The sequence below is a fragment of the Ranitomeya variabilis genome, chromosome 3 (assembly GCF_051348905.1).
Source record: "Ranitomeya variabilis isolate aRanVar5 chromosome 3, aRanVar5.hap1, whole genome shotgun sequence".
Taxonomy (NCBI): Eukaryota; Metazoa; Chordata; class Amphibia; order Anura; family Dendrobatidae; genus Ranitomeya; species Ranitomeya variabilis.
Genome location: NC_135234.1, coordinates 200,075,924 through 200,097,980, shown reverse-complemented (window position 1 = coordinate 200,097,980; position 22,057 = coordinate 200,075,924). Strand labels below are relative to the sequence as shown.

The following is a 22,057-nucleotide window of genomic DNA, read 5'->3' as shown; positions in this document are numbered from 1 at the left end:
CTAGGGTCAGTCAGTCCTCCGGCTGGCGCTGGGCGTCTAGGGATAAAAACGTAGGCACGCTACCCGGCCACTGTTAGTTGTGCGGTAGGTTTAGCTCACGGTCAGCTCGAGTTCCCATCTTCCAAGAGCTAGTCCTTTTGTATGCTTTACTACGTTCTCTTGCCATTGAGAACCATGACAACCAGGTATTCAAAATGGCCTTCGGGCGTATTAAATGCAGTTTTCCATTCGTCACCCTGTTTAATACGAACAAGATTATATGCCCCTCGAAGGTCAATCTTGGTAAACCAACTAGCCCCCTTAATCCGAGCAAACAAATCAGAGAGCAAAGGTAAAGGGTATTGGAATTTGACCGTGATCTTATTAAGAAGGCGATAATCAATACAGGGTCTCAAGGAGCCATCCTTCTTGGCAACAAAAAAGAATCCCGCTCCCAATGGTGACGAAGACGGCCGAATATGCCCCTTCTCTAATGACTCCTTAACATAGCTCTGCATGGCGGCATGCTCTGGCACAGACAGATTGAAAAGTCGGCCCTTAGGGAACTTACAGCCAGGAATCAAGTCAATAGCACAATCACAGTCCCTATGTGGAGGAAGGGAACTGGACTTGGGCTCATCGAATACATCCTGGAAATCTGACAAAAATTCAGGAACATCAGAAGAGGGGGAAGAGGAAATTGACATCAAAGGAACGTCACTATGTACCCCTTGACAACCCCAACTAGTCACAGACATCGATTTCCAATCCAACACTGGATTGTGTACTTGTAACCATGGAAAACCCAGTACAACAACATCATGTAAATTATGCAACACCAGAAAACGACAATCTTCCTGATGTGCTGGAGCCATGCACATAGTCAGCTGAGTCCAATACTGAGATTTATTCTTGGCCAACGGTGTAGCATCAATACCCCTCAAAGGAATAGGGCTCTGCAAAGGCTGCAAAGAAAAACCACAGCTCCTGGCGAATTCTAAGTCCATTAAGTTCAGGGCAGCGCCTGAATCCACAAATGCCATGACAGAAAAAGATGACAATGAGCAAATCAGGGTCACAGACAGGAGAAACTTAGGCTGTACAGTACTAATGGTAACAGATCTAGCAACCCTCTTAATACGCTTAGGGCAATCAGAAATAGTATGAGCAGAATCACCACAGTAAAAACACAGCCCATTCTGACGTCTGTATCCCCTCTGTTCCGCTCTAGTCAGAATCCTATCACATTGCATAGGCTCAGGACTCTGTTCAGAGGACGCTGCCATATGGTGCATCATTTTGCGCTCGCGCAGGCGTCGATCAATCTGAATGGCTAGAGACATAGATTCGCTCAAACCAACAGGCATGGGGAACCCCACCATAACATCTTTAAGGGCTTCAGAAAGACCCTTTCTGAAAATTGCTGCCAGAGCGTCCTCATTCCATTTAGTGAGCACAGACCATTTTCTACATTTCTGGCAGTATAATTCTGCCGCTTCCTGACCCTGACACAGGGCCAACAAGGTTCTTTCCGCATGATCCACAGAGTTAGGTTCGTCATACAATAATCCGAACGATTGAAAAAATGCATCTACATTAAGCAATGCCGGATCCCCTGACTCAAGGGAGAATGCCCAGTCCTGAGGGTCACCACGCAGCAGAGAAATAACTATTTTAACTTGCTGAGTGGGGTCACCAGAGGAACGGGGTTTTAGAGCAAAAAACAATTTGCAGTTATTTTTAAAGTTCAAAAACTTAGATCTATCCCCGTAAAACAAATCTGGAGTAGGAATTCTAGGCTCTAAGGCTGGAGTCTGAACAACATACTCTTGGATACTCTGTACTCTTGCAGCAAGCTGATCAACACGAGAAAACAAACCCTGAACATCCATGTCCGCACCCAAATCCTGAACCACACAGAGATTAAGAGGAAGGAAAAAGACAAAACAGACTAAAGAAAAAAAAATGGCTCAGAACTCTTTTTCTTTTCCTTCTTTTAAGATGCATTCAACTCATTTTTGGCCAGTTGTACTGTTAGGGACTGGTGATTTAGGAGCGACATGCGACTAGCTCTGAGCAGGTGGTAACTATACAGACCGCAGTTCCTGATCTTAACACAACACTAGCAGTAGCCGTGGGATGTTCCTGTCACTCCCTGGACACCTCGTCACAGCCGGAGAACTAGCTACCCCTAAAGGTGGAAACAGGAAAGCTATCTTGCCTCAGAGAGAATCCCCAAAGGAAAGACAGCCCCCCACAAATAATGACTGTGAGAGGAGAAGGAAATGACATACGTAGTATGAAACAAGATTTAGCAAAGGAGGCCACTTCTAGCTAGATAGATAGTACAGGAAAGAACACTGTGCGGTCAGTAATAAAAACTAGAAAAAGTCCACCGCAGAGAAATGCAAAAATCTCCACACCTGACTAAAGGTGTGGAGGGCAAAATCTGCTGCCCAGAGCTTCCAGCTTAGCTGAATAGATCCATACTGATAAGCTGGACAAATGAGCAAAACATAGAATGTGCTGAACAATAAAGTCCACAACAAGTGGACTGCAAAAGGACAAGCAAGGACTTATCTTTGCTAAACTGGTCAGAGTGTCAGGGAAATCCAAAAGAGCAGTGACTCCAAGCAGGAACAATTGACAACTGGCATTGATTGAGGGATAAGGCCAGACTAAAATAGCCGAGCCAGAAAGACGATCAGTGGAAGCAGCTGCTGATGCTAAATCCAAGAAGCAGCTATACCACTCAAAACTACAGGAGGGAGCCCAAGAGCAGAATTCACAAAAGTGCTACTTACAACCACCGGAGGGAGCCCAAGAGCGGATTTCACAACAGTACCCCCCCTTGAGGAGGGGTCACCGAACCCTCACCAGAGCCCCCAGGCCGTTCAGGACGAGCCAAGTGAAAAGCACGAACCAAAGCGGCGGCATGGACATCGGAGGCAACCACCCAAGAATTATCCTCCTGGCCATAACCCTTCCACTTGACAAGATACTGAAGCCTCCGCCTCGAAAAACAAGAATCCAAAATTTTCTCAACCACATATTCCAACTCCCCCTCAACCAACACCGGGGCAGGAGGATCAACAGAGGGAACAACGGGTACCACATATCTCCGCAACAAAGATCTATGGAAAACATTGTGGATGGCAAAAGAGGCTGGAAGGGCCAAACGAAAAGACACTGGATTGATGATCTCAAAAATCTTATAAGGACCAATAAACCGAGGCTTGAACTTAGGGGAAGAAACCTTCATAGGAACACGACGAGAAGATAACCAGACTAAATCCCCCACACGAAGCCGAGGACCAACACACCGACGGCGGTTAGCAAAACGCTGAGCCTTTTCCTGAGACAACGTCAAATTGTCTACCACATGAGTCCAAATCTGCTGTAACCTGTCCATCACAGAATCTACACCAGGACAATCAGAAGGCTCAACCTGCCCTGAAGAAAAACGAGGATGAAAACCAAAATTACAAAAAAAAAGGCGAAACCAAAGTAGCCGAACTGGCCCGATTATTAAGGGCAAACTCGGCCAACGGCAAGAAAGCCACCCAATCATCCTGATCAGCAGACACAAAGCATCTCAAATAGGTTTCCAAGGTTTGATTAGTTCGCTCAGTTTGGCCATTTGTCTGAGGATGGAACGCCGAACAAAAAGACAAATTAATGCCCATTCTAGCACAAAAGGCCCGCCAAAACCTGGAAACAAACTGGGAACCTCTGTCAGACACAATATTCTCCGGAATGCCATGCAAACGAACCACATGCTGAAAAAACAATGGAACCAAATCAGAGGAGGAAGGCAATTTAGGCAAAAGTACCAAATGGACCATTTTAGAGAACCGGTCACAAACCACCCAGATAACAGACATCCTCTGGGACACAGGAAGATCCGAAATAAAATCCATGGAAATATGCGTCCAGGGCCTCTCAGGGACAGGCAAAGGCAAAAGCAACCCACTAGCGCGGGAACAGCAAGGCTTAGCCCGGGCACAAGTCCCACAGGACTGCACAAAAGAACGCACATCCCGCGACAAGGAAGGCCACCAAAAGGACCTAGCAACCAAATCTCTGGTACCAAAAATCCCAGGATGACCGGCCAGCACCGAACAATGGACCTCAGAAATTGCCCTACTTGTCCATCTATCGGGAACAAACAGCTTCCCCATAGGACAGCGGTCAGGTTTATCAGCCTGAAATTCCTGAAGCACCCGCCGTAAATCAGGGGAGATGGCAGAAAGAATCACCCCTTCCCTAAGAATACCAACCGGCTCAAGAACTCCAGGAGAATCAGGCAAAAAACTCCTAGAGAGGGCATCCGCCTTAACATTCTTAGATCCCGGAAGATACGAGACCACAAAATCGAAATGGGAGAAAAACAGGGACCATCGAGCCTGTCTAGGGTTCAGCCGCTTGGCTGACTCGAGGTAAATCAGATTCTTATGATCCGTCAAGACCACAACGCGGTGCTTAGCTCCCTCCAGCCAATGTCGACACTCCTCAAATGCCCCACTTCATAGCCAACAACTCCCGATTGCCGACATCATAATTGCGTTCCGCAGGCGAAAACTTTCTGGAGAAGAAGGCACATGGTTTCATCAAGGAACCATCAGAATTCCTCTGTGACAAAACGGCCCCTGCCCCAATCTCAGAAGCGTCAACCTCAACCTGAAAAGGAAGAGACACATCCGGCTGACGCAAGACAGGGGCAGAAGTAAATCGGCGCTTAAGCTCCTGAAAGGCCTCAACAGCCTCATAGGACCAATTTGTCACATCAGCGCCTTTCTTTGTCAAATCGGTCAGGGGCTTAACCACACTAGAGAAGTTGGCAATGAAACGGCGATAAAAATTAGCAAAGCCCAAAAATTTCTGAAGGCTCTTCACAGATGTGGGCTGAATCCAGTCATGAATGGCTTGGACCTTAACAGGATCCATTTCTATAGATGAAGGAGAAAAAATAAACCCCAAAAAAGAGACCTTCTGAACTCCAAATAGGCACTTAGACCCCTTCACAAATAGAGCATTATCACAAAGGATCTGGAATACCATCCTGACCTGCTTCACATGAGACTCCCAATCATTGGAAAAAATCAAAATATCATCCAAATACACAATCAAGAATTTATCAAGATAATTGCGGAAAATATCATGCATGAAGGACTGAAATACAGAAGGAGCATTAGAAAGCCCGAAAGGCATCACCAGGTATTCAAAATGGCCTTCGGGCGTATTAAATGCAGTTTTCCATTCGTCACCCTGTTTAATACGAACAAGATTATATGCCCCTCGAAGGTCAATCTTGGTAAACCAACTAGCCCCCTTAATCCGAGCAAACAAATCAGAGAGCAAAGGTAAAGGGTATTGGAATTTGACCGTGATCTTATTAAGAAGGCGATAATCAATACAGGGTCTCAAGGAGCCATCCTTCTTGGCAACAAAAAAGAATCCCGCTCCCAATGGTGACGAAGACGGCCGAATATGCCCCTTCTCTAATGACTCCTTAACATAGCTCTGCATGGCGGCATGCTCTGGCACAGACAGATTGAAAAGTCGGCCCTTAGGGAACTTACAGCCAGGAATCAAGTCAATAGCACAATCACAGTCCCTATGTGGAGGAAGGGAACTGGACTTGGGCTCATCGAATACATCCTGGAAATCTGACAAAAATTCAGGAACATCAGAAGAGGGGGAAGAGGAAATTGACATCAAAGGAACGTCACTATGTACCCCTTGACAACCCCAACTAGTCACAGACATCGATTTCCAATCCAACACTGGATTGTGTACTTGTAACCATGGAAAACCCAGTACAACAACATCATGTAAATTATGCAACACCAGAAAACGACAATCTTCCTGATGTGCTGGAGCCATGCACATAGTCAGCTGAGTCCAATACTGAGATTTATTCTTGGCCAACGGTGTAGCATCAATACCCCTCAAAGGAATAGGGCTCTGCAAAGGCTGCAAAGAAAAACCACAGCTCCTGGCAAATTCTAAGTCCATTAAGTTCAGGGCAGCGCCTGAATCCACAAATGCCATGACAGAAAAAGATGACAATGAGCAAATCAGGGTCACAGACAGGAGAAACTTAGGCTGTACAGTACTAATGGTAACAGATCTAGCAACCCTCTTAATACGCTTAGGGCAATCAGAAATAGTATGAGCAGAATCACCACAGTAAAAACACAGCCCATTCTGACGTCTGTATCCCCTCTGTTCCGCTCTAGTCAGAATCCTATCACATTGCATAGGCTCAGGACTCTGTTCAGAGGACGCTGCCATATGGTGCACCACTTTGCGCTCGCGCAGGCGCCGATCAATCTGAATGGCTAGAGACATAAATTCGCTCAAACCAACAGGCATGGGGAACCCCACCATAACATCTTTAAGGGCTTCAGAAAGACCCTTTCTGAAAATTGCTGCCAGAGCGTCCTCATTCCATTTAGTGAGCACAGACCATTTTCTAAATTTCTGGCAGTATAATTCTGCCGCTTCCTGACCCTGACACAGGGCCAACAAGGTTCTTTCCGCATGATCCACAGAGTTAGGTTCGTCATACAATAATCCGAGCTATTGAAAAAATGCATCTACATTAAGCAATGCCGGATCCCCTGACTCAAGGGAGAATGCCCAGTCCTGAGGGTCACCACGCAGCAGAGAAATAACTATTTTAACTTGCTGAGTGGGGTCACCAGAGGAACGGGGTTTTAGAGCAAAAAACAATTTGCAGTTATTTTTAAAGTTCAAAACCTTAGATCTATCCCCGTAAAACAAATCTGGAGTAGGAATTCTAGGCTCTAAGGCTGGAGTCTGAACAACATACTCTTGGATACTCTGTACTCTTGCAGCAAGCTGATCAACACGAGAAAACAAACCCTGAACATCCATGTCCGCGCCCAAATCCTGAACCACACAGAGATTAAGAGGAAGGAAAAAGACAAAACAGACTAAAGAAAAAAAAATGGCTCAGAACTCTTTTTCTTTTCCTTCTTTTGAGATGCATTCAACTCATTTTTGGCCAGTTGTACTGTTAGGGACTGGTGATTTAGGAGCGACATGCGACTAGCTCTGAGCAGGTGGTAACTATACAGACCGCAGTTCCTGATCTTAACACAACACTAGCAGTAGCCGTGGGATGTTCCTGTCACTCCCTGGACACCTCGTCACAGCCGGAGAACTAGCTACCCCTAAAGGTGGAAACAGGAAAGCTATCTTGCCTCAGAGAGAATCCCCAAAGGAAAGACAGCCCCCCACAAATAATGACTGTGAGAGGAGAAGGAAATGACATACGTAGTATGAAACAAGATTTAGCAAAGGAGGTCACTTCTAGCTAGATAGATAGTACAGGAAAGAACACTGTGCGGTCAGTAATAAAAACTAGAAAAAGTCCACCGCAGAGAAATGCAAAAATCTCCACACCTGACTAAAGGTGTGGAGGGCAAAATCTGCTGCCCAGAGCTTCCAGCTTAGCTGAATAGATCCATACTGATAAGCTGGACAAATGAGCAAAACATAGAATGTGCTGAACAATAAAGTCCACAACAAGTGGACTGCAAAAGGACAAGCAAGGACTTATCTTTGCTGAACTGGTCAGAGTGTCAGGGCAATCCAAAAGAGCAGTGACTCCAAGCAGGAACAATTGACAACTGGCATTGATTGAGGGATAAGGCCAGACTAAAATAGCCGAGCCAGAGAGACGATCAGTGGAAGCAGCTGCTGATGCTAAATCCAAGAAGCAGCTATACCACTCAAAGCCACAGGAGGGAGCCCAAGAGCAGAATTCACAAAAGTGCTACTTACAACCACCGGAGGGAGCCCAAGAGCGGAATTCACAACAATTCCCCCTCTGTATGTATGACTCAAATTCCCCCTCCTGTATGCATGGCTCATATTCCCCCCATGTATGCATGGCTCATATTCCCCCCTGTATGCATGGCTCATATTCCCCCCTGTATGCTTGGCTCATATTCCTGCCCCCTGTATGCATGGCTCATATTCCCCCTCCTGTATGCATGGCTCATATTCCCCCCCTTGTATGCATGGCTCATATTCCCCCCCTGAATGCATGGCTATTCCCCCTCCTGTATGCATGGCTCATATTCCCCCTGTATGCATCGCTCATATTCCCCCCCTGTATGTGCAGCGCCCCCACTGCCGCAGGGCCGAGGGGTACCCGGTACCGGGCCTCTGAGTCTCTGTCCTGGGGTTGTCACGGTGGCTAGACCCGGTCCTTGACCCTGCTGAGGGGCGCCCAATGAAAGGTGTGGGTGGTGATGATGTTATGGTGCGGTGCAGGTCACAGTAAATAACGAGGACACCAGGTTGCAGTCTCTTTACCTCTTTACTGAAGGCTTCAGGATCCTCAGTCCGGAATACGGTTAACCGGGCTGCGCAAGTCCGGCCGGTCCGATGGCACCTCCAGAGTTCCCTTTGCAGGTGGAAATCTGTGCCTACCTTCTAGCACTTGTGTGTTGTGGTCCTCCCCTGCTGTGCTTACGGGATAGTCCCCACAACTGTTGTGTCTGTTTCTGAAGTTCCCTCACAACTCGATTATGATGTTCTTCTTCGTCCCCCAGATGATATGGCTAGGACGCACCCATATGACGGGTAGGCTCGGAGCTCTTCCTTGACCCTAGTGTCGCCCCTCTCCTGTTGTTGCCCCCTATGTCTTCTTAGGTGATTTGGGTGAGACAGCCCGCCTATAACTGACTGTCCTGCCGTAGGTTTGAAGTTAGGCCTGGAGCTCTATACTTCCTCGGCATTCCAGCCACCGGCTGCGCGCCTCAGTAGGATGTTGCCTCATCTTACAGCACGACTCCTACTGGTGTTTCTCCTTGTTGCGTTGATCTCGTTTCTCACTCAGCACAATAAACCTCGCTTCTTGTCCTTTCTTAGGGTACCGCCGCGATCAGGTGCAGGCACGGTCCCGTAACGTTCTCTCTGTTCGCTAGGCCTCTGTCAGGATCCCACCCCTGACAGGGACCCCCCTGAATCTTCCCCTGCAACACCCTCTGCCACAGGATGTTGCCTGGTTCCAACCCAGTCAGCTTTCTGTCTAACTTCCTATCCAACCCCCAGTTTTACCAGACTGTGAGGAGTGGCCTAATACATAGCGCCCTTAGCTCCCCCTGGAGGCCAGACTGTGAAGTGTATTGGTGTCTGTGATACCTGGTCAGGTGAACTCCTTCAGTGCCATCAGACGTACCATAGCCCCCCTTAGCGGCGGAGCATCAGTACTGCAACGACCAGGACTCTGGGGCGCTGCACTCCTCCCCGGTTAAATCCAGTACTCCTGGACTGGGAAGAAAACAACAATACATGTCAGCAAAAAGACATACAATTTTGAAATGCAGTAACAATAAGCAAATTTGAACAGAGCTTCCCTTTATGGGAGGTAAGGACACTTGAACGTTACAAACATGGTGAATTACCGTAAATAACATACTATAAATAACTTTTCTGACCCAACCGGGTATTCTACTAAGTGCAAATTTTTGAACAATAATTTAACATTGCCTTTAAGGACGTACACACTGAATCCACTAAAGACCTTCTTATAAAACACTATAAGGCTAATCAACTTTTCCTTCATTTTCCATCCTTACATCTGCAGGACCGCCTGTCTATCTGCCCCAGGCCTACTGCCTCTCGTTCTGTTGCAGGACCGCCCCTTTCCGCCCGGGCCTTCTGCCTTTCTGCTACTATACACAGTATAGAACGTATCATCCATCTCTCAGTTCAGGATCACCGAGCCATCTCTGTATGGCTCCTAGGAGGACTCACCGACTAACCCCATCCGGGTTGTAGCAGCAGAGAAAACACAAAAAGGACAAACAGTTAACTATATACAAATGATGAAGCATTCTTGCCAACTCAGTTTCTGGCTGAGCAGGAGGCGGCCTCCTTCCGGGCCTCACCTGGCAGACGGGTCGTGGTGGCGTGACAAGGACCGGTCCTGGATTCAGCAACGACAGGATTCCTCGTCGGGACACCCTCCTCGCTCATGGGTGAGCACGACCCGTAGCTACACGGTGGGCCTGGACTCCCTGGGGTTCCGTGGGGGCAGGTTCCGGCATCTTCCCTGCAGGAGGCTCGTCCTCCGACGTCCCGGCAGCGGCCTGGAGTGCGACGCACCGCTGGACACCCCGAGCTATCCAGCCAACCTCCCTCCTCCACCGGGTGTAAGTTACTGCGTCTCCGGGCTCCAGGTCGTGACTGTACCTTCCCCCGCAGGGTTCCACTTCTTCCCAATCGACACGGACCCGCAGTGGCTCTCCAATTTCTTGTATAACTCCCCGTCCTTCCCGGGAGATGAAGAACACCACCACACCCCAGTGTGACGGGGGAACCTCCTCAGCATCCGTCAGGTCAATCTGGACCGCAGGTTGGGGTCTATTCCCCCATGCTGTCATCAGGCGCCGCAGATGTTCTGCCTCCGGCAGGATCCTCAGGCCCTGTGCCTGTAGCTCGCACTCTGCCGCGGCCAGGATGGAGGAAGCAGGGGACACCGGAGTTAGGCGGACTTCCGTAGGCTGGCCCAGCCGAGCGGTCATATGGGCGTTGGCCTCTCGGCGGCATGCTATCTGCCGGGCCTCGGCTGCGGCCACACACTCCTCAGACGGCGGCCAGTTGGGTCTGCCCGTCGGTAACTCTGTAAGGGCCAGTCCCTGCAACGATGGCGCATCTGGGGCTGTGTCGGGGGGTGCAGCCTCATGCTGGGTCGGGTTGTCCCCACGCGGTACTCCCGGCGTCGCCATCTTTGCTTCCTCTCCAGTGTCTTCTTCCCGCGGTCTCTTTCGTGGGCGGCCCCGTCTCCATGGCCTCCACCCTCCCAAGAGGATGAGAAGGCGGACCTCGGCTGCTGACGGACACGTCCTCAGGATGCAAAAATGTTTAGACTGGGCGGCCGTTGTCTTTCGCGCTCTTCAGCTGGTCCACGCCTACTCCACGCCCCTCTTCTCCTCCTTCGCTCTCCTCAGCGCTGTAATGGCGGCTGGTTTTGGCGGCAAATGGCAATACACAATCTTTGCAATAAGTCACAGTCCAAGCACAATAAATCACAGTTCCAAGGCACACATGACCTGATTCTTCAGGCTTAAGTAGATCCTGTTCGTGACGCCAAGTTGTAGCGCCCCCACTGCCGCAGGGCCGAGGGGTACCCGGTACCGGGCCTCTGAGTCTCTGTCCTGGGGTTGTCACGGTGGCTAGACCCAGTCCGTGACCATGCTGAGGGGCGCCCAATGAAAGGTGTGGGTGGTGATGATGTTATGGTGGTGTGCAGGTCGCAGTAAATAACGAGGACACCAGGTTGCAGTCTCTTTACCTCTTTACTGAAGGCTTCAGGATCCTCAGTCCGGAATACGGTTAACCGGGCTGCGCAAGTCCGGCCGGTCCGATGGCACCTCCAGAGTTCCCTTTGCAGGTGGAAATCTGTGCCTACCTTCTAGCGCTTGTGTGTTGTGGTCCTCCCCTGCTGTGCTTACGGGATAGTCCCCACAACTGTTGTGTCTGTTTCTGAAGTTCCCTTACAACTCGATTATGATGTTCTTCTTCGTCCCCCAGATGATATGGCTAGGACGCACCCATATGACGGGTAGGCTCGGAGCTCTTCCTGGACCCTAGTGTCGCCCCTCTCCTGTTGTTGCCCCCTATGTCTTCTTAGGTGATTTGGGTGAGACAGCCCGCCTATAACTGACTGTCCTGCCGTAGGTTTGAAGTTAGGCCTGGAGCTCTATACTTCCTCGGCGTTCCGGCCACCGGCTGCGCGCCTCAGTAGGATGTTGCCTCGTCTTACAGCACGACTCCTACTGGTGTTTCTCCTTGTTGCGTTGATCTCGTATCTCACTCAGCACAATAAACCTCGCTTCTTGTCCTTTCTTAGGGTACTGCCGCGATCAGGTGCAGGCGCGGTCCCGTAACGTTCTCTCTGTTCGCTAGGCCTCTGTCAGGATCCCACCCCTTACAGGGACCCCCCTGAATCTTCCCCTGCAACACCCTCTGCCACAGGATGTTGCCTGGTTCCAACCCAGTCAGCTTTCTGTCTAACTTCCTATCCAACCCCCAGTTTTACCAGACTGTGAGGAGTGGCCTAATACATAGCGCCCTTAGCTCCCCCTGGAGGCCAGACTGTGAAGTGTATTGGTGTCTGTGATACCTGGTCAGGTGAACTCCTTCAGTGCCATCAGACGTACCATAGCCCCCCTTAGCGGCGGAGCATCAGTACTGCAACGACCAGGACTCTGGGGCGCTGCATATGCATGGCTGATCTCTCAACCCCCTGCTCCCATCTTGCATGGTGCCGCTTACCATCCTCCTTTATCCCCACGTCCCCTATACTCACCTTTCCCACGCTGCGCCGACATCCCTCTGGCTCTGTCCCGACTCCCGGTGCAGCACCTTCTTCCTGCGTGAGCGGTCATGTGATACCGCTCATTATGGTCATGAATATGTGCATATTCATGACGTTAATGAGCGGTACCACGTGACCGCTCACTCAGGACGAGCTGCAAACGCTGAGACCATGCATCGCTAGAGCAGGGTGAGTATCGTCTTCTTTTGGCAGGGAGGCAGGCAGGCAAGCGGGTGGGCTTGGTGGCGGTCGGTCGGGAGGTGACCCGCGACTTAAAAAAAACAAACAAAAAAACAACTTTGCTCAGGTGCTGCCCCCCCATACATTGTCCCGCCCTAGGCACATGCGCTCAAGTGCCTAGTGGCAAATACGGCCCTGATCCTATCCCTTGTAAATCTTGTAGAAAACTTGACACTCAGGTAAATGTTGTGAGCAGATAATTTTATTTTGTGCAGGCAATCCAAAAACAAAGATACGTTTCGGTCCTACAAAGACCTTCAGTAGTCAGACTGCATATAAAGCAAAAACCAAATATATATAATTATGTACATACAGTAAAAAAACACATGCAAATCAAATGTCAGGATGGGATTATATAACAAAGCACAAATCCACCAAGGAAAAAGAAAAAAGTAATCAGTCAAAAAGGTAGGGGGCCAGAATGATATTTAAAAGACAGTCTTAACCAAAGGCCAAGGCAAAGAAAAAGGGAGAAGGAACAAAATTGGTAGAAAAAGAAGAAAACTGGAAAAAAAACAAATAAAAAAAATTCATACTGACTAACTGCAGATAAAGACATACAGACTGACAAACCTAGACAGATGTTACCACTTCCGCCGCTGCTCTGCGGCGCCGCGCTTCTGCTGCGGGGTCCGGGCGCTTCCACTCTCTTCCCTCGGCTGCAGCGCCTGATGCTGTCGCTGCGCGCTCCAGCCGCTCTGGGTCTGGGAGCGCCGGTCCTTCTCTCCCTGCTGCTGCGCGTTCCCGGTGATCTACTTCCGGGTCCGGAGGTCTCAGGTTCTCCCCTTCACTTCCGGTGCCTGGCTCTCTGGGGAGTGTACAGGGTCTGCGCAGGCGCTCTAGTTTCTCCAAAGGGCGCAGGCGCATCTTTTCCGTTTCTCTTCCCTGAGGTCATCCAGGTCAGTACCTCAGCAACCAATCCCGCTCCTGCCCCTGCTATAAAAGGCGGGTTCTCCTATTCCCCTGCGCCTGATTGTCATTAGCCTTTGCTTTGGTGTCTGGCCCCTTCCGCCTCTGTGCTGTGCACTTTCTCCGTTAGGTTCTTCGCCTTTGTCTCTTCGTTTGTTCCCTGCTCCCTTCCAGTACCCGCTCCTTCCCTTTCCCCGTGTCTTATTGTTCTTTTGTTTTTTCCCATCAGCCTCTCTCCGCTCCGGCTTCCAGTCTTCCTGATCATCGTCTGTCTTCCTGTGTCTCCCGCCAGTACTTCCTCTCCAGCCTCGGCCGTCTTCCTGCTTCCTTCTTGGAGCCGTCCCTCTTGGTACTCCACCGCGGGTAAGTGACCTCTGGGCCTGCTCCTGACGGTCCCTGTATAGGGGTCGGTTCCACTCTAGGTCCGCTCGCCCAGGGGTAGGTCTCCCCACGGTCCAGAGTGTCCACTCTAGTTTCTGTCCAGCCCGTTATAACAGATCTCTCTATGGCAGTGAATCACTCAATAAACATACAGTGCCTTGTGAAAGTATTCGACCCCCTGGAACTTTTCAACCTTTTCCCATATATCATGCTTCAAACAAAGATACCAAATGTAAATTTTTGGTTGAAGAATCAACAACAAGTGGAACACAATTGTGAAGTTGAACAAAATGTATTGCTTATTTTAAATTTCTGTGGAAATTCAAAAACTGAAATGTGAGGCATACAATATTATTCGTCCCCTTTACTTTCAGTGCAGCAAACTCACTCCAGAAGTTCATTGTGGATCTCTGAATGATCCAATGGTGTCCTAAATGCCTAATGATGATAAATATAATCCACCTCTGTGTAATCAAGTCTCCGTATAAATGCAGCTGCTCTGTGATAGTCTCAGGATTCTGTTTGAAGCATAGAGAGCATACTGAAGACCAAGGAACACAACAGGCAGGTCCGTGATACTGTTGTGGAGAAGTTTAAAGCCGGATTTGGATACAAATGATTTCCAAAACTTTAAACATGCCAAAGTGCACTGTGCAAGCGATCATATTGAAATGGAAGGAGTATCATACCACTGAAAATCTACCAAGACCCGGCCATCTTGCCAAAACTTTCATCTCAAACAAGGAGAAGACTGATCAGAGATGTAGCCAAGAGGCCCATGATCACTCTAGCTGAACAGCAGAGATCTACAGCTGAGGTGGGACAGTCAGTCCATAGGACAACAATCAGTCGTACACTGCACAAATCTGGCCTTTATGGAAGAGTGGCAAGAAGAAAGCCATTTCTCAAAGATATCCTTAAAAAGTGTTGTTTAAAGTCTGCAACAAGCCACCTGGGAGACACACCAAACATGTGGAAGAAGGTGCTCTGGTCAGATGAAACCAAAATCGAACTTTTTGGCAACAATGCCAAACGATATGGCAACACAGCTCATCACCCTGAACACACCATCTCCACTGTCAAACATGGTGGTGGCAGCATCATGGATTGGGCCTGCTTTTCTTCAGCAGAGACAGGGAAGATGGTTAAAATTGATCTGAAGATGGATAGAGCCAAATACAGGACCATTCTTGAAGAAAACCTGTTGGAGTCTGCAAAAGACCTGAGACTGGGACGGAAATTTGTCTTCCAACAAGACAATGATCCCAAACAAAAAGCAAAATCTACAATGGAATGGTTCACAAATAAACATATCCAGGTATTAGAATGGCCAAGTCAAAGTCCAGACCTTAATCCAATCGAGAATCTGTGGAAAGAGCTGAAAACTGCTGTTCTCAAACGATCTCCATCAAACCTCACTGAGCTCGAGCTGTTTTCCAAGGAAGAATGGGCATGAATTTCAGTCTCTCGATGTACAAAACTGATATAGACACACCCCAATCCACTTGCAGCTGTAATCGCAGCAAAAGGTGGTGCAACAAAGTATTAAGTTAAAGGGGCTGAATAATATTGCACAACCCACTTTTCAGTTTTTAATTTCCACAAAAATTTAAAATAACAAATAAATTGCATTAAACTTCACAATTGTGTTCCACTTGTTGTTGATTCTTCACCAAAAACTTACATTTGGTATCTTTATGTTTGAAGCATGATATGTGGGAAAAGGTTAAAATGTTCCAGGGGGCCGAATACTTTCGCAATGCACTGTATTAGGACTCAATTTTAAATATCATTCTGGCCCTCCACCTTTTTGACTGATTATTTCTCTTTTTCCTTGGTGGATTTGTACTTTGTTATTTTATCAAATCCCGACATTTGATTTACATTTGTTTTTTTTACTGTATGTACATAATTATAAATATTTATTTATATATATATTTTGCTTTATGTGCAGTCTGATTGATGAAGGTCTTTGAAGGAGCAAAACATTTCTTTGATTTTGGTTTGCCTGCACAAAATGAAATTATCTGCTCACAACATTTACCTGAGTGCCAAGTTTTCCTCCATTATGTAGAGGAGATCTCAAAATCTGAAATATCGGCTGACTAAAGACACTTTTCATTTGTCTTAACCATCATCGTTTGGAACAATTGGAGACAAATGGGGTTTCTTCAGATGTGGGAATTGCTCTGCCTGTACATTCATGGAGATAGCAAACTATTTTACAGATATCAAGGAAGGAAGGAATATGTCATTACACAGAATATCACACCTCCTAAACTTATGGTAGGTGCCCCTGTAACAAAATATACATTGTCGTAATCACTAGAGAACTTTAAAACATGCACGTGGTATTAGAAATGCCAAACAAGCCATGAATCTTGAAGTGTTAAAATCAATTTCCCTTCAGTTTAACAGACATCACAATTGCCCTGAGGGTAAAGGAAATTGACAAAAGTCAGACTTGGCAACAGAGGAGGGGAATTAATGGAACCTGTCAGCAGAATTGTGCTGAGTAACATACAGACAATGTCAGGTTGGCGCAGTTATACTGATTAAAATTATATCTTAGGTGATGAAATCCGTCTTGTGGTTGTGATTTAATCTTTATTTGTAGTTTTCAGTTAATGAGATTCTCGTGCTCTGGGGCAGCCTTTGGAGGGGGGCTTTATGTGGCGCTCTGCCTACATATTCATCTGTATGGCTTATGACAGGTATCTGATCCCCTCGGTGACCTGCCCCCTATTTTACATACTGAATATAATATGTTTTGAAAAAAAAAAAATTCACATTCAGCAGGCAGATGCCGGTGGTGGCGCATGTACTGTAGCATTATCGCATCTATAATGTCTATGTAATTATTTTATTTGGTGATATACATGTGTAACACCCTAGGAAGTTGATTGTTACAGTGGTGTTGCCTTCCTTTCGGGGAGGGTGATACCATGCCTGGGAGTGAGGAAGATCCCTTTAACAGGTGGTACACATACATGCAACATGTTTCGATTCCAGGCCAGAAGGGGGAGATCTGAACCCGGTTTCAGGGTAGCTTCCCTGAGATATATATATATTCTGGCTTGGAGGAGGAGTTAGTCAGTTGGTCAGTGAGTTGGAGGAGAGAGGAGAGAGCAAGAGAGCTAGGATCCTGCAGCCACATGGTGCTGCAGCTCCAGGCCAGAGAAGCAGATTGTTGCATCTGTAGAACGTGCCAGAGGGGAGAAGCACAGGAGAATTAAGGAGCTGGAAGGGAGCTGGTACTGGGCTCCTTCCACGCTGAACACAGGAACCGGGCACCGGGAGTCCGAGGCTGTGTGGAACTTTATGTCTCATAACAGAACCAGAGGACAGAAGACTTAAGGTCATCTGTCTGCACCCACACTCGAAGGTACAGCAACATACAGAGCGCGGAGTGGTGATAGATACCCTGTAAAAAGTCTTGCGTTGAATACCATGCGGGTACTGTCCTAGGACAGGGAAAGAGAGGACCTTGTGTGGAGCCATAGGCAGCAAGGGACTCACCTCACAGCGCGAGAAGGAAGGCTTTCTAACGTCACCTGAGAAAGGGATCCATAATTGCTTTCAGGCCGACCGGACCTCATCAACACCAGTTACCGGTACCCTGGACTGTGGCCATGAACCACCAGTAAAGAGGTAAAGAGACTGCAACCTCTGATTATTTCTGGCACCACACTATGCTTACCAAATACACCGGGAGCCTGAGGGGACCCAGCTTCACCTATGGGAAGCCATACCATCCTTGCTGCACTGCCATCACTCCCCAGAGGACCCCTTTAAGCAGCGTTGGTCATCCCTGACTGAATACCACAGGTGGCGTCACGAAAATTCTTATTTCTAATAACCCCTTTAAAGACATTCCCTTTAATTTGGACGCTCAGGGCCATGGACTGGGTCGCTGCCACCGTGACCACCCCTTTAATGATGACAGGACCCGGTACGGAGTAACTGCTAGGCCCTGGCGGGCGCTCCACATGTATTCAGGAAAAAAAAACTCTTTCAAAATGTCGCCGGCCGCACCTGCACAGTAGCATCTGTGCCGGCACCATTTTGCTAGAGGAAAAAAAATTGTTTCCATCAAGATGGTGCTGGCTGCTGAATGTGGATTTTTTCCATAGCCCCACATAAAGACTGCGCCCGCAGCATATATTATATCCAATTGTGTAACTTCTTACCATTGTAAGATTTTTTGATTAAAATTAACTTTTGTTCGTGGCAAAAAACCCTCTAACCTGCTGACGTAGGGGTTGTGAATTAGAGACTTCAATATTGTAGTCTGTTTAAACCACTTAAAGTAAAGAGACAAATAAAAAAAACATACCTCAGCTTCAAAATCACTACACTGTTTGCATCCTTCCTTCATTTTCTTTTTTAAAGATCTGTTCTACAAAAATAAAAACACAATATTAATTGAATTCTGGAGCGATCATTGTAAAATGAACATATTGTAACTTGAGGTCATAACTCTATGGAAAACTACAGTGGCTTGCAAAAGTATTCATCCCCTTGGCATTTTAGCTATTTTGCTACATTACAACCTGTGTTAAATAGTTTTGTAAACCAATTTGTTTGTGATGCATCAGCACTAAATAACCTAAGTTAGTGAAATGAAGTGAGAAAAAATACAGGCATAAATTACATTTATGGGATCAAATAACTAAAAATTATCATATGCATATGCATTCACCCATTTTGCTATGACGCCCCTAAAAATTTCTGGTGCAAGCAATTACCGTCATAAGTCACATGCTTAGTGAAAAGAAGTCCATCTGTGTGCAATCTAAGTGTCACATGGTCTGTCAGTATATTCACACCTTTTCTAAAAGGCTACAGAGGCTGCAACACCGTTAACCCTTTCCCAACACGCACCATATACTGCAGTAGCTGCGTTCCCGCAAACCACTGTATCTATATGGCGTTGCAATCACGCAGGCTCACGCCGAGTGCCGCCGCGATCTGGTGCGGGTGTTATTTCTATGCGAAAGCCAACATCGAGGAGCATTGCACAGGGAGTGAGCTCCCTGTCTGCTTCTATTGGCACAACGTGATGCGATAGCGTTGTGTCGATGGTCTCCATGGTGATCCCCGGCTACAAGATGGCCGCAGGGTCCTTCGAGGTCCTGTAGAGAAGGTGGCCTGTGAGCGCCTACTAAGATATGCTTGTTCCCTGCCTGTCAGATGCTGCTCTGATGCAGAGTATCAGATAAGCTATCTGTCACTACACAGTGATGTCCCATCCTGGGACAATGTAAAAGCATTAAGCTACTTACTGGTAGCGGCATTTTTCATAGGCCCATGACAGCACTACGAGAGAGGGGATCCGCCCTTAAGGAACAGGAAACCTACAGATACAAAAAGGGCGGCACCTCTCCCATGCATCAGTTGTATTTCAGTGCCTGAGAGGACTACCGCGGTTAGTGGTACACAAATATACATTATATACAGTATAAATGCAAAACATATCCTATTACATTGTAACTAAATACCACACGTGAGATCTATATATCTCATTATATACATATATACATTTTAGGAAGTGCAGCCCCCATGTGAATAGGGAGGGAACTAAGGGTGCTGTCATGGGCCCCCGAAAAATGCCGCCACCAGTAAGTAGCTTAATGCTTTATTCGGACTCCCATGACAGCACTACGAGAGATTTATAGAGATGTAAGTTACCTTAGGGAGGGACTATAGATTGTAGCACCCTTAACCCGAAGGTGAGATCAGAGGAGGACCCCAAATCCAACCGATAGTGCTTAAAAAAGATGGAAGGGGATGACCATGTGGCCGCCTTACATATTTGTTCCACTGACACTCCAGATCTTTCTGCCCAAGATGACGCCATGGCCCGGGTGGAATGTGCCTTCAGATTTTGCGGAGTCGGCCCCCCACCTGCTGTGTAAGCCAAAGAGATAGCCTCCCTAATCCATTTAGCTAGTGTATATTTCGATATTCTACACCCTTTCCTCGGACCTTGGAAGGAAAGAAGCAGTGCATTATCTTTCTTCCAATTATTGGTGACTGAGATATACTGTAGAAGAGATCTCCTAACATCTAACATATGAAGCTCTTGCTCTTTAGGATTAGAAGGATTAGGAATAAAGGATGGTAAGACTATCTCCTGTGATCTATGAAATCGTGTCGCTACCTTCGGTAGGTATGCTGGGTCTGGCCTAAGGACTATTCTGTCTAATAAGAATTCCGTGTATGGGGGAAGTCTAAAAAGTGCCTGGATATCCCCTATCCTGCGAGCTGAGGTTATGGCAACCAGAAAGGCTGTCTTAAGGGTCAACATTTTTGATTGAGGCAACCTGTAGAGGTTCAAAGGGTTTTTTTTTTTTTAGAGATGACAGAATTAAATTTAGATCCCACGGAACCGTTCTGTCTTTATGTACTGGTCTAGTTCTACTAACTGCTTTAATAAGTCTCGCTATCCAATAGATGTTAGCTATATTACAGGAAAACAGGGCAGCCAGGGCTGAGACCTGCACTCTTAGGGTACTAGTAGAGAGATTTAATTCAAACCCCTTCTGCAGAAACTCTAAAATCTGATGTATCGGTACACCTTCTTGGATATTAAATTTTGAACAGGTCAAGAACTTCCTCCTGGTCCTAGAGTAGATTCTCGTAGTTATTTGCTTTCTACTCTTGAGAAATGTTTCTACCAAGTTTGGAGAGAAGCCTTTATCTACTAACAGTGACCGTTCAAACTCCAGGCTGTTAAATGGAGTGCTGCCACTTGTGGATGGCAGATCGGTCCCTGAGAAAGTAAGTTCGGGATCTCTGGTAGTACCCAGGGAGCCGATACTGACATTGTCCTGAGCCAGGCAAACCAGGTTCTTCTGGGCCAAAAGGGGGCGATAAGAATGACTTTTGCTCGATCTTCCCTGATTTTCCTCACAACTAGAGGCAACAGGTTCAACGGTGGGAAAGCATAGGCCAGCGGGAAATCCCATTTTATTAGGAATGCGTCCACCGCCAGGGGATTCTCCCTGGGATTTAAAGAGCAAAAATTTTTTACTTTTTTGTTGCTTCTGGTGACAAACAGATCCAACACTGGCTGACCCCATCTGTGGATTATATGATTGAAAATGTCCTTGTTGAGAGACCATTCTCCTTGCTTTAATATATTTCGGCTGAGGAAATCTGCTGTTACATTCTCTTTTCCTTTGATGTGAAGAGCCGTCAAAGATTGAAAATTTAACTCTGCCATCCGGAACAAGCAATCCGTGATCTGCATTAATGTCTCGGAACGCGTTCCCCCTTGCCGGTTTATATAAGCGACTGCAACTCTGTTGTCCGATAGATTTCTGACGTGCTGGCCCTGCGGATATATGAGGAATTTTTTAATAGCCAATTCAACCGCCAACAACTCTCTTTGATTGGATGAGAATGTTGTGAAGGGTTCCCATTGTCCCTGGACCACCACGTCCCCCATATAGGCTCCCCACCCCGAAGAGCTGGCATCTGTGGTTATCAACCGGGTAATATCTACTATCCAGGGAACCCCCGCTGATAAATTTCATTTATCTAGCCACCACCTAAGGGATTCCAATGTTATTGACCCCAACGTTAAGTTTTCATTTAAAGCGCCGCCCAAAGCTCTGTCATGGAACAAGACTTCTTTTTGTAGGGATCTGGCATGAAACTGAGCCCATTTAACTGCTGGAATGCATGATGTGAGTGACCCTAGTAGGGACATCGCTTGTCGAAGCGTCATGGATGGTGTATTAATTGCTTTCAATACTTGATTCTGAATCTGTTCCAATTTTTCTATAGGGAGAAGACACTTGCATTTTTGAAGTTAATATTAACCCCAGGAATTTTTGAATATTTAGGGGCTGTAACTTAGATTTTTCATAGTTTATGACCCAACCTAGGTGTTCTAATTTAGTTTTAGTAATCTCCCATTGTGACAGGCAGTGATCTACCGAATTTCCTACAATGAGGAAATCATCTAAGTAGGGGATTATAAGGATATTTGATTCTCTTAAATGCGCCATGACTTCAGCGATTATTTTTGTGAATACTCTAAGGGCAGAAGTTATCCCAAAGGGGAGTGCTCTGAACTGAAAATGTTGAATCATTCCCCCCATTAACACCGCTACCCTCAGGTATTGTTGGAAATCCGCATGAATGGGTACATGATAGTAGGCATCTTTTAAATCT

General features: G+C 47.1%; 1 protein-coding gene across 1 annotated transcript in view; it reads right to left on the bottom strand.

Moving 5' to 3' along the window:
• LOC143817644 (synaptonemal complex protein 1-like) overlaps window positions 1-22,057 on the bottom strand; it is a 307,299-nt gene that overhangs the window by 231,611 nt on the left and 53,631 nt on the right. Inside the window, exon 5 of the mRNA XM_077299137.1 lies at window positions 18,210-18,272. Within this exon, the coding sequence (XP_077155252.1) occupies window positions 18,210-18,272 (63 nt within the window). The remainder of the gene's footprint in view (window positions 1-18,209; window positions 18,273-22,057) is intronic.